Here is a 13,356-nt window from a genome sequence, read left to right as displayed (position 1 = left end):
GTTTTAACAATTTCTGTCAGATTTTAGAACATGATACTCACACGACACAAATTTTTAACTTTGCGCATGCGCAATGTACATTGAAATTTGAAAAACGAAACGAACACGACTAGTGCGTCAAGAAAGTCATGACAGGCGGGAAATTTTTCTGAACGTAAGATTCACGCTCAAAAGGTGTATTTTTTTCTTTGTATTTTCACGATATTATATTCATAGAGGACGCTTATTACATTTTAAATGTTGTCTTTTTATTTCATTTATAAAAATTCGCGCCTATCATGACTTTCTTGACAGACTATAGAAGAACTATCGTTGTCAAAACTTGACACTTGTTACGAACTGTCAAATGTCAATTGTCAGTTATCACAGACATGAGTATTGAGATTATTTTGTAAAAACAACAAAATTAAATAAAGAATTTGCACATTTTAAAAGTATTCAAAATAATACCTAAATGTTTATAAAAGCATACATTTGACTAGCAAAAACTAAAAGTATTCCGTAACCTGTACAAGACATGATTGAATTTCACTATCAGTTTTCTTAGCGTAATGATGATCATAGAATGTATGATAAATGAAAAAAAACTGCCTAATAATCCCGAGCATTTACCAAAGCATAATTTTCATTCCTCGTTATTTCGCTTTAAGTTATAATAATAAGGTAAGGAACATTTATTTGACTTTTTAACTAGCTTTATTTTCTAGCATTTAGTGACGAATATCAACATGAAATTACCTATTTTCCCGAAGTAATTTCCTTTGGTTGGCATATATTTTACTGTGGATGGTGATAATTATATTATATATTTATACTCTTTGAAGATGCTTTAAAGTTTTAGCCCAGGATACATATTAGTACAAGGTTTTACTATAGAATATTGCATATCAATATTACCTTGAGTCATTTTTTACTTACAAGTTGTTTAATTATTAAAAAACACTATACAATGGCATCATTATCCCATCAACTCCCAAGTGGCACCCGGGTGCCGCACAACAATTGAATATATATTGTGTCTGCGATACCCACGATCGAGCTATTAAAATATATTATATGATAGAATGAGAGTAGAGTTGCAGAAACACAGGACAAAATATGTTGATAAAGAGAAAGTAAAAATACCAAAATTCTTTATTTACACTTTGATAAGGGAGATCGCAGACGGCACACTTTTTGTGTGATCAAGTCTGCGGCGCACATACAGTTTGCATGGCTGCACCATGCTGAATGCTACACTATACACAAATTACTGTAATAAATGTTGTCATACAATGAGGTAATTTGTATATTTTTTTGTCTATTTATAGACAAAAAACCATGTCATGCTTTAGCATGTTTTCAATAAAAAGTTTTCATTAAAAAGTAATGAAAACTTAAGTTAAGTAGTATAACAATTATTTTTCAATTATCATGTTTTTGAAATAATTTAATTGTGTATGCTTAAGAATTGGTTTTTACGAAGTCATCATTGCGAACCATCAAAAGTCCAAACATGAAATCGAGTTATTCTATTTTTGCATTGAATATTATTATAAATTGGGCTTATATTTAATATGATTGGTTATTTTTAATTGAAAATGCTCAGCAAACAAGTGGATAGTAGTATTTTCACTGGATTTATATGAAGAAACACAAAATCTCTTCGTTATAAAAGTAATGAAGAGATTTTGTGTTTCTTCATTCATAAGCTTTTTATTGATTTTTACATGTAAATGTATATACCGAAAATCAAAACATACAATAGTTTTGATTTAATTTTTATAGCTTCTAATTTTTTTGCCCCAAAAACTGCAAGAATTGTTTACTGATAACCTTAGTTTGATAACTAGAAGTGAATAGCCTAGAGATCGTCATTTGTTACGTAAATGTGATACCGGTGTTTTGCTGAATCAGGCACACACAGCACACTGCACGAGTTACGATTCTAGCAGTTGCTTTTACGCGCGCTCTCGACGTCGCGGTCTGAAAGTGTTAAAAAATCGGCTCCCGAAAATACGGCGTTTTTGAGTCGCTTAAAAAATTGGATTGCAGTTTTATTAAAATTTGTGTTATTAAAATCGTGAAATGTTATGGTTGTGCTAAGTGAAAATGTGATAACAGGTATTTTTAAGTTGCACATTTTTGTGTTGTGCATTGCAGGTATTTTTAACCGACTTCACAAAAAGGAGAAGGTTATATTATGTTTGTCTAAGGATATTTTTCTGTATTTTCAACAATTACTCTCCTGTTTAACCGATTTTCAATACTTTTCATTTGGTGTAAGTATAGGCTATCATCCCAATTTGGTACACGCATAGGTTAGATGTTTTTTTTTTGTTGTACCTACCCCTAATTTTTTTAAATAATTTTTCCATTTTTGTATTAAAATCTTAAGCGGTTCACAGAATACATCTACATTACATACCAAGTTTCAATAGTATATTAGCTATTATATTATAGTTTCGGAGAAAAGTGGCTGTGACATACGGACGGACAGACAGACAGACATGACGAATCTATAAGGGTTCCGTTTTTTTGCCATTTGGCTACGGAACCCTAAAAATGCTAACGTCGCAAAAATGTTTGGAATTCCCGCGACGCAAAATATTCAGAACAATATAAAAACTTAAAAATCCATATTATGTTTACTCCTAAGTATAATAATAATTTTATTTGAAATCGAAATAATAATACTTAACATACTCGTAAGTCGTACTGTATTGACGAGTCATTGCCGTGTAAAGCAAAAAGTGCGTCGACGAATCCGGTATACGGTATACCTACTTCTCGTCCTTATGGGCTTTAGTAATAAAGTCGAAAACACCGACTATTCACAAGTTGCTTTACATCAAAGTAATCGAGAATGATGCTTATGACGTGTATTGTGATAAGGTGTCCTCAGAGGTAAATTAACTCGTGGCACGAGATGACTTCTCAACTTTCCAGTTGAGATGGAGAAAGAAGATGGCATCGGCCGGGGTAATCTGCTGGACGACATGCCGCCGATCAACTGCGACCTGGTGCTGGAGGAGCCGTACGGCGGCAGCCACGACATCGGTGACGTCACCTTCTGCCTCGGCAACTACGTTCCTGACTTCATGAAGGTGTGTCTTCTGCCTTTTGTTCACTGACCTCTATAATACACTGGACAAGCTATGCCGTACAAAATGACAGCTATTTTTTGTGCCGATTTGAAGCGCCGCGGTGAGCGTACTGTGAACTAATTAGATAGAAAATTACAACCGCCATTTGCAAAATAGTAGTTCCTAGTACACTCACTACTGCTTTTACATAGCAATCAGCGCCAATATGGCGACTTTCAAATAGAAACATTTTATTGATAGCGATCGCCTGTCCAGTGTAATATTATATAGAGGTCAGTGCTTTTGTTACACTATGACATGCTTACAGCAAACTAGAACTCAGAAGTTGTACGCAGCTTCGCTCGCGTAAAATTATCCCGCAGTAATCTTACATTTTTAGCAATAAAAAGTATTCTATGTCCTACCCCGTGGTCTATTCTTCGTCTATGCCAAATTTCATCGTAATTGGTCCAGTTTTTTCGGAGCCTATTCCATACAAACAAACTTTTCCTCTTTGTAATTAGTTATAGATTGACGTCGATACAGAGAATGCCGGCATGCATCAGTACCCCAGAACAGGAAAATAAGATCAGTACTGTCGATGTAAATAAAATCCAGTCCAGTCAAAAATTTTCATTCAGTCCATCGAACTGTTTCAATGTAAATTAGCACTAAAATGTCATACGTATTCGGTATTTCAATTTTCCCTCCACTTTTGTCCTTCTGGACACCAAGTTTTGTTGATTACAGAACCCTAAAATGGAACCCTAAACAGCTGATTTTTTGTATGTTGATAGGTTATACGTCTTATAACTGTTATAAGTTATATAATTTAAGAGAAAAATTGTCCTACAAACTACAAATAGAAAAATCCATATTTTAGGACAATCAAAATATCAAAGTATGAAATCCTTTCTATCTCTGTTAGCTACCAGTTTCGAGATTTTTCGCAGATAAAAATGTTATTCGTCTTATCAAAATGAAGCTACTCACTAAAAATGGGCCGGCTCGGCCTGAGAAATACCACGGGCTCACAGAAAACCGGCGTGAAACAGCGCTTGCGCTGATTAGAATTAAAAATATGACGTTAATTTGTTTATTTTCTTGTAATAATTTAAGGAAAAAAATTGTTCCACCAGAAAACGATTAACGTTTTAAAGTTCTAGAAATTGCCCGGAACTTCATTGTTTTTTGCAATGAAAACTATCCTAGGTTTTTTCGGAGACACGAAAGTATCTAAAGTATCCAAAATTTAATCAGAATCGGTTCAGCAGTGCGTGATAAGAGGTAAAAGAAGAAATTTTCACATTGACTTAATTTCTTTCCTTCAAAAGTTATTTGTAGAGTTATCGACTGCCAAAGCCCAACCAACTGAAGGTTTTTAGCCTAGGCCATACGTCTAGGCTCTGACTTGATACTAAGGAATTTTCATCAAACCTACGTGTCTTATATTTTAGTCCGGTAAACGTCGCAAGTCACACCTCATTAGAACTTTAATTGAGTAGGTATAACTATTAAAATTGTCAAATTTAATTAACTACATATTTAATGGCCATTAATTAATGTTTTCTTCTTCCAAGTAAAATGGTAGAGAATTAAGTATTTTACTTCTTACCAAAATATAAAAGTCATGTTTAAAAAAACTATAGTTTTCCCATTGGCTGACAGGTATTATTTACCTGTCTAACTAGTTTTTTGAGAGAGGATTACACTTAGGAAAATTTATTTTAAACTCTACTTTTAATTTCGCCTCGCTTGAGTAAGTGAGATTCTCAAGACACTCATCAGTCACTTATAGTCTATTAAAGCTGGGTTTACACGACTCAATTGCGGTGCAGCAAGAATGGCGGCTTAACCTATCTATTTCACTAGATGTGCCGCGCGGCTTCGCCCGCGTAAATTAGAATTTTTACAGAAACCGTACATTTTCCCGCAAAAAATAGCTATGTATTACCCTTCACGTGGTATACTCTATATCTGTTCCAAATAACATAAAAATCGGCCACTACTGTTATAGTACTGTACTGTTATAGAGCAAACAAAGACCAAAAATTGTGTTTTTGTATGGGAATTGCTAGCTTTTTTATTTTATTTTAATATTATTCTTAAATATTGAAGTAAACATATTATAATTAAGGCCTTCGTGAAAATATCAAGTGCCTACCTGTTGCCATTATTGATATCGAGCAAAAAAGGCGAAATAATCACGTTTGTTGTATGGTAGCCGGTAGCCCCCTTTAAATATTTATTTTATTTTGTTTTTAGTATTTGTCGTTATAGCGGCAACAGATACGTAACACACTCTGTGAAAATTTTAGAACTCTGGCTATAGCGGTTCTCGAGATACAGCCTGGAGACAGACAGACATACGGACAGACAGACATCGAAGTCCCGAATAGGGTCCCGTTTTTACCCTTTGGGTACGGAACCCTAAAAAATGCTCGAGTAGGTGAGAACTCTTTCTAACAATTTTTCCCGTTTTCTCCATATTTTCCTCGTTTCCTCAGTCCTATCACTTATCTGACATATTATCTAATATAGAAAATTCTCGTGTCACAGTTTTCGTTGCCATACTCCTCCGAAACGGCTTGACCGATTTTGATGAAATTTTGTGAGCATATTGAGTACCTAGGTCTGAGAATCGACCAACATCTATTTTTCATACCAAAAATATATATATGGCAAAACAACGTTTGCCGGGACAGCTAGTAGTATATAATATATAACATGTAGGCTATAGGCTACAGCCTTCCTCGATAAATGACACTGAAAGATTTTCTTAAATCGGTCCAGTAGTTTCTGAGATTAGCGCGTTCAAGCAAACAAACAAACTGTGTAGGTTACAATATTACGAGCTTTTGCCCGCGGCTTCGCTCGCGTTAAGAAGTATTATTATATACAAACTTTCATCCCCTATTTTAACCCCTTGGGGTTGGAATTTATCAAAATCCTTTCTTAGCGGATGCCTTCGGCTTCGCCATAACATCTACCTGCATGCAAAATTTCAGCCCGATCCGTCCAGTGGTTTGGGCTGTACGTTGATAGATCACCATGTCAGTCAGTCACCTTTGAGTTTTATATATATATATATATATATATATATATATATATATATATATATATATATATATATATATATATATATATATATATATATATATATATATATATATATATATATATATCATATATATATATATAGATATATAGATATACTTACTTAATAATATGTATATTAGTATAGATTTTTTTATAGTTTTTTTTTTTTATTGAATGTTAAATATATTATACTATTAGACAATGCTTACACCACAGTATAGCAATATTAGTAGGGATATGTCATATTGCTATACTGTGGCTTACACGGTCAGTCTGAGATCAGCTGAGTCCCAGAGACAAGAGTTGAAAAGAATATGATAAAGTCAATATTTTTTAACAAATAAGTAGTCCTAATGTCGTTGAAACTAAGGTCGAATTTCGACCATTGGGCGATCTCTAGTATTACGTAAAAACGTTAGTCATCAACTTTACAATAATTCTATTTGCACATATTACAATATTCATACACTCTAAAATGTAGAGAAGGTATGTGATAAATGATAATAATTATTAATTAATAGATAAAAATGTTAAATCATATTATGTAACAATACTTAGTATTCTATAATATAGGGTGTAACAAAACTTAGTGAAAAATGTGTAATCACTTATATAATTAAATAATATATTTTATAGTATTAAATTAACCTGCCAAGTTCAAATTAAAAGTATTATGGATCAGGCTGTTGAAGAAGATGATTATGATCGATGAAGTGCATCTGAACTTGGCATTGGATTAGATTTCAACTCTTTTTAGGCCAAAAATTAGCCTATAGGAACTAGGCCTTATTTTAACGGGTATGTCTTTGGTGGAATTCGATATAGAATTAAAAATTATCATGATAATATTATTATTAAAGCTAAGTAGTAATGTAGTAATAAAGCTATGTAGTAATATTATGATTATAATCATTTGGGTTCCGTATCGAAATGGTAAAAAACAATCCTATTGATGGGACATTGCTGTCTGTTTGTGCGTCTGTTACAACTTACAGACTTCCCAGCAAGCACACAACACCATTATAACAAACTTATTAAAGCACGAGTTAATGTATAAAGCATTATAACCAAATCGTATATCGACTGTATATCTTTTATACGACTCTTTTAAGTAAAATTTGGGCCCCCCCTTTAGACAGCGTTGAGTTGTATAAAGGCTATTTAATAGCATTATAATTATCATATTACTTCATTAATAAAGTCAGTTATGAGCATAGGAATAAACAAATGGCATTTTTGCGACTTTAATACAGTTAATATATAGCTTTTCAAATTACAATCTGTTCTTAAAATTTCATAACAATGCTTACTGTTTTACTTCCTCTGTAAAAAAGAAAATCATAATGATTTTAAAAATATATTTATTCTGCTGACTGCTGTTGGTCGTGCAAAGTATTGTGTTGACCTGAATTAATTAAATGCAGTGTTATATGTGATAACTAATATTGATTGGGTAAGTAATGCCTTTATTTCTAATTGTTTTGAGTGAAATTAGCTGCGCACATCATTTTGTCGGGTGAAATATACATGTTATTAGTAAAGAATACACGCGCCCTCGCTAAAATACTTTATTATAGTATAAAATTTTAGAAAATATAACCTACAGTTTTAGTAAATATAAAAACTAGCCTTTAGCAATAGGTTTAACAAATAAAGTAGCTTATAAGGGTATCCGTACAAAATACAAATAATTTCATTTCCTTTTTAGCCGATCTTATAGTGACTTGTATTTTTTTTGTAAGATAGGAAAAGGAAAGCTAATGGCGACAAATAAAATTAAAGCTTTAGGCATTTGACGATAGCATAATAGTGCTGTTAATTTAAATATGGCCGTTACAAAAATTAGAGCTCGTATCGCACTATACAAGACACTTACTTATTATGTTCAGCCATATAACAGCACTTCAGAAATATGTTATAATGTTTAAACTACGTACGTAATAGTGACTGATCGTTATCGAGTTTAGCAGGGTAATCATTTGGTAAAGCCTATATATAATTTATGTTTTTTTGGTATGTACAATTTATAAGAATTTTGAGATAGCTCGAAAAAGAAGACACTGATGATGGAGATATTTTTTTGTTTACGAGATATTTTTAATAAAATCAGTATTTAAATCCTTTTTAAGCTTTCTTTTGAATCCGCCTGTTTTTTTTTTTGTTTTTTTTCAAGCCTTTTTATCCTTTCTTATATATTAAATTAGCCAGTGTTATATTCGCCATCATAAATGACCATTTTGTAAATCCAAATTACGATGGTATTATTGCTCATAGTTCTAACAACACTTTTATTTCGATCAAAATATAGCTATATACTGTAGAGATGAATAGATCAGAAAGAAAGTCGCCTAGATCGCGCTATCGCTTGCTCATATGTATTTCTATAAGAGGTGGTACCATGTTGAGTTAATATTTGCGATTCTTTCGATTGTTATACATGTTATTAAATAACTCACCTACCAACATAGATATCAAAAACAGTCTACCAATAATAAATACTAAATAGTTTATGGGCATTGGGCAAAGCTATGCATTATGCAGCTAAGTTGTGTAACGCTAAATAAGCTTTAAAATTTGGTATAAAAAAGTTTAATTAAGTGAAAACGGAGCAATGGCATTATTTGTTATAAAGTCAATGTGTTATAAAGACTATTAGAAAGCTTTTATTCCTACAAAAATCAATATACGTACAAAAGCACTATAAATTAGTTTATTAATGCTTATTTAAAGCGTAAAGTTTTTCTAATTACCAATGTAAGATAATAGTCTTAGTATAAGTTTGAAAGCTGTTTTAGAAGCTGTAATTTAGAATTATCCTACGTTAATTTAAGATTTTTGACATTGTAACAATTTTTTGCTAACTATAATATAGCAGTAAGCAAAATTTGATGCAATAAATGCCTTTATAGAGTATTCATATTTGGATAGTGACGATTAAAAGAATTAATATGACTTCAAGACTTAATTCTGTATCTGTTTTGGTTAATATACAAGTTGTGTGCTTGCTGGGTTTACCGTATGAACCGTGATAGATAGATAGCCGATTTTTTTAAAGATTGTCATAATTATTACTTACATATTATGTATCTGTTGCCGCTAAAATATACATAAATCAATATAATATCTAACAACGTACTTAAACGCATATAAAAGAAATAATGAAATTAATCTAAATTATTATTTATGGGGGTATTTTTTGGGCCACTGCTAAATCTACGGAACCTGTCGTGCACAAATCTGACTAACATTTAGGTTTCTTTTCTAATAGGTGATAAATGATAATATTATAATAAATTAAATGTACATTTATATAGAACAAAGTTTACATTCTGTGAAAACGCCTCGTCATCATAGCTTGCGTTATGACGAGTCGGGCGACTGCGTCGTATTTTTATGGCTTATAACAATAATTATTATCTTTGGCATTTGAGGTAAAATAGAACTTAGAAATAATAATTATGTTATATTTATTTACTTAGCACCTTTTTAATAAACAGAAAATACTTTATTATGTTACGCGTATTTTGTGGCATGGTGGGCTTAAAATAGTAGTTCATGTTAGTCGTTACTCAAGGAACTGACCTTCGCCACAAGATTTTATCCGATTTCTGTTGCGCCATTGACGACGTCGACATACTGTGAAATGTGAATGTATTGTTACTTGTACTATTATCAATTCTGTGGTATTGTGATTTGTGACCCTTAAAAGTTTAAAAATATGAGGTACGGTAAAATCAACTGCGGATATTTTAACAGTATCGGCTGCTTCAATATACTAGGGCCGATTTTTCAATCGTCAGATAAACAGACAGATAGTATTTATTCGACAGATAGCAAGATATTGAATTTTTCAATCGTCAGATAGGACTCAACCGGCGAATTACCCCGCTAACTGAGGAATAAAAATAATAAAATATCCGTCGCGTGAAACACCAAATAACTGCTATTAGACAGATAGTTTCACATTGACATTGGTACTATAACTATCGTTTTAAGGATATTTTAAGAAATTTAAAAAAACCCCCGCCAAATTAATTTAAAAAGAAATGAAATAACATTTACTGCCTTTAGTTCAAATAATTCCTAACTTGTGTAAAATAATATTTTAGTCCATAATTGTTGTCACGGTGTGTCGGGGACCGCCAAGTAAACTACAAACTACAACCGCCAAGACGCTGATTATCTCAATTCGGTTCGCTGTGAACTGATCCTTAAACTATAACAGAGTAGACAGATTGTGACTATAATGTTATGTAAAATCAAACATCTACATTAGCGGTCCCCCGACACACCTTGACAACAATTATGGACTAAAATATTACTTACATAACAACAGAATAATTCCTATCAACAGAATCATATTCTCATGATTACCATCTATCAAATATGTCCTTTTCAATGAGGACGTTAATATGAGCCCAAACATGAAACTTCCACTTTGGGTTCATACGAAGCTCAGTTCCTATAGAATCCAGGTATGCTGCAGCAGCAGCATGTAAATATATATACGTGGGAGAGTCATGCTTCGGCACGAATGGGTCGGCTCGACCGGATAAATACCACGTTCTCACAGAAAACCGGCGTGAAACAGCGCTTGCGCTGTGTTTCGCCGAGTGAGTGAGTTTACCGCAGGCCCGATCCCCTGACCCCTACCCTACTCCCTTCCCTACCCTCAACTATTCCCTTCCCTTCCCTACCCACCCCTATTACCCTATTCCCTCTTAAAAGGCCGGCAACGCAATTGCAGCTCTTCTGATGCTGCGAGTGTCCATGGGCGACGGAAGTTGCTTTCCATCAGGTGACCCGTTTGCTCGTTTGCCCCCTTATTTCATAAAAAAAAAATTACTGTCTATCTACTTCTTACTGCTTGTCGTAATTAAAATGAGCCCAAACACGAAACCTCTGCTCTAAGTTGGCGAGGAGTTGGATATCCTATTGATAACCAGGTGATGCTGCAGCACCAGGTCAACTTTCCATTAATATGTGTATATTGTATTTTCACAAATGTCACGAACTAGAATGAAATATAAAACCTATCAAGCGACTACAAGTTGCTAACGGCCTTTCATGAACCAGATAAACCCTGATTGTCCAGCACTGAGTAGGCTGATGATGATGAATTATAGCTAAGAACACTCTCGATCATGTCAGCTTTCAAACAAAAAAAAAACTAGATCAAACTCGGTCCACCCGTTTGGATGCTACGATGCCACGGACAGATACACACACAGACAAACAGACAGACAGACAGACAGACACGTCAAACTTATAACACCCCTCTTTTTTGTCGGGGGTTAAAAAGAAAGAATCGTCAGATCGAGGCCTTCATTATAACTTGTGAGATCCAAAAGATTTTCATTCAGACTTTTAAAAGAATCTGTGCTACATTTGCTTTCTGTTATAGAATATAAAATTAAGCAAGAAACACAAACACGAAACACAGTCAATAAATAGATAGGTATCCTATCAGCTTGGGGGACGATAATCGATTTCCATCAGGTTTTCTGCTCATCCTACTACTAATATTATAAAGACGAAAGTTTGTATGTAAGTATGTATCACGCAAAAACTGAATGGATTTTAATGAAACTTTACAACTTTAATATAGCTTATAGCATCAGAATAACACATGTCCCAATTTGGTACTATATTCACAAAAGGTCACCAACCTGATGAAGGAATCTATAAGTTATCGAGGGAACTCCTCAAATATGGAAACATGTGGTGACTTCGATTTCGTGAGAAGTATTCTAAGCATATGCTACCTGCAAGTAAGTTTTTGATCTAAATGTACATTTCGACATTTGTACGTATGATTCACCGTAGTCCGTATACTTAACGCGCCTCGGTAGTTGTTTACATCATGCATCATACATTACTGGCCAAAGCAATACGTCATAGGTCAAACAGCTGATTGTCTTAATCTGTCGTAAGACAAAGTAAACAAAATAAAATTCATTTATCGCGCGGGAACCGTATATTTTTCTGGGATAAAAAGCGTCCGTCCTTATTCCTTTTCCGGAACTCAAAGTATCTCCATATCAAATTTCAGCAAAATCGGTTTAGCGGTTTGGTCGTAAAGAGGTTACAGACAGACAGACACTTTCGCATTTATAACATTTGCATTGTCGGGGCTCCCGACCATTATAATATTTTGTTACGAGAATAACTAAACGTCAAATGTTGTTTATAGAGAAGCTCTACAATAATCGCTTTAGTTATCTATCCTAAAACAACGGGTTGCACGACTTGCACGGGACTACAGTCAGAAGTGAAAACTTATTATTAATTACATTTAAATATTCTCATTTCTCATCATTAACAACTTTAACATCCACAGAAAGATAATCTTACAGCCTGCGGATAGTGACTGTGTCGTCGATCTTAATTTCGGTGTCTGTGAAATTGACCTGGGAATCATTTTGCTGACCATGTCTTTCCCGGGTAGGCTTTTTGCAAATTGCAGCGGTAACCGACATCCACGCGAGCGGAGCCGCGGGCGACCGCTAGTGACGTATAAAAAAAACTACTAGCTAGATCTCGTTCAAACCAATTTTCGTTGGTAGTTTTTATAGTAATGTACATCGTATATTTTTTTTAAGACTTATCATGCCCCTACTTTAGAAATTAGAGAGGGGGGGACACATATTTTACCACTTTGGAAGAGTCTTTCTCGCAAATTATGCAGGTTAGAAAAAAATATATTTGAAACTCCAATAATATGATTTTTGAAGACCTATCCATAGACACCCCACACGCATCGGTTAGATGAAAAAACATTTTTTTTGTTTGTTTAAGGTTTACCATTTAGGACGTATAAAAAAAACTACTTGCTAGGTCTCGTTTAAACCAATTTTCGTTGGTAGTTTTTATAGTAATGTACATCATATATTGTTTTTAGAATGATCATGCCCCTACTTTAGAAGCTAGAGGGGGGGACACACATTTTACCACTTTCGAAGAGTCTCTCTCGCAAACTATTCAGGTTAGAAAAAAGTGGCTGTGACATACGGACGGACAGACAGACAGACAGACATGACGAATCTATAAGGGTTCCGTTTTTTGCCATTTGGCTACGGAACCCTAAAAAGGGATGACACTACGATGTTCCCACTTTTTATTTCTTCACTTTCTTGACAGACTATACTTGCTGAGTCTAGCAAACTAGCAATTTTATGTTGGAGAAAATGAA

General features: G+C 33.7%; 1 protein-coding gene across 2 annotated transcripts in view; it reads left to right on the top strand.

Moving 5' to 3' along the window:
* The first annotated feature begins 372 nt into the window (after positions 1–372).
* The window catches only part of LOC121731347 (kelch-like ECH-associated protein 1B), a 45,025-nt gene continuing 32,041 nt past the window's right edge, over positions 373–13,356 (top strand). Inside the window, exons 1-2 of one of the 2 annotated variants that reach the window (XM_042120747.1) lie at positions 373–663; positions 2,929–3,086. In XM_042120747.1, coding sequence (XP_041976681.1) covers positions 2,934–3,086 — 153 coding nt within the window. In that variant the 5' untranslated portion in view covers positions 373–663; positions 2,929–2,933. Of the gene's footprint in view, positions 664–1,931; positions 2,104–2,928; positions 3,087–13,356 lie in introns of those variants that run through there. The other variant, XM_042120745.1, reaches the window with a different exon arrangement.

Source organism: Aricia agestis, chromosome 10, assembly GCF_905147365.1.
Source record: "Aricia agestis chromosome 10, ilAriAges1.1, whole genome shotgun sequence".
Taxonomy (NCBI): Eukaryota; Metazoa; Arthropoda; class Insecta; order Lepidoptera; family Lycaenidae; genus Aricia; species Aricia agestis.
The sequence above is the reverse complement of the archived record's forward strand: the minus strand, read 5'-3'. Positions and strand labels throughout refer to the sequence as shown.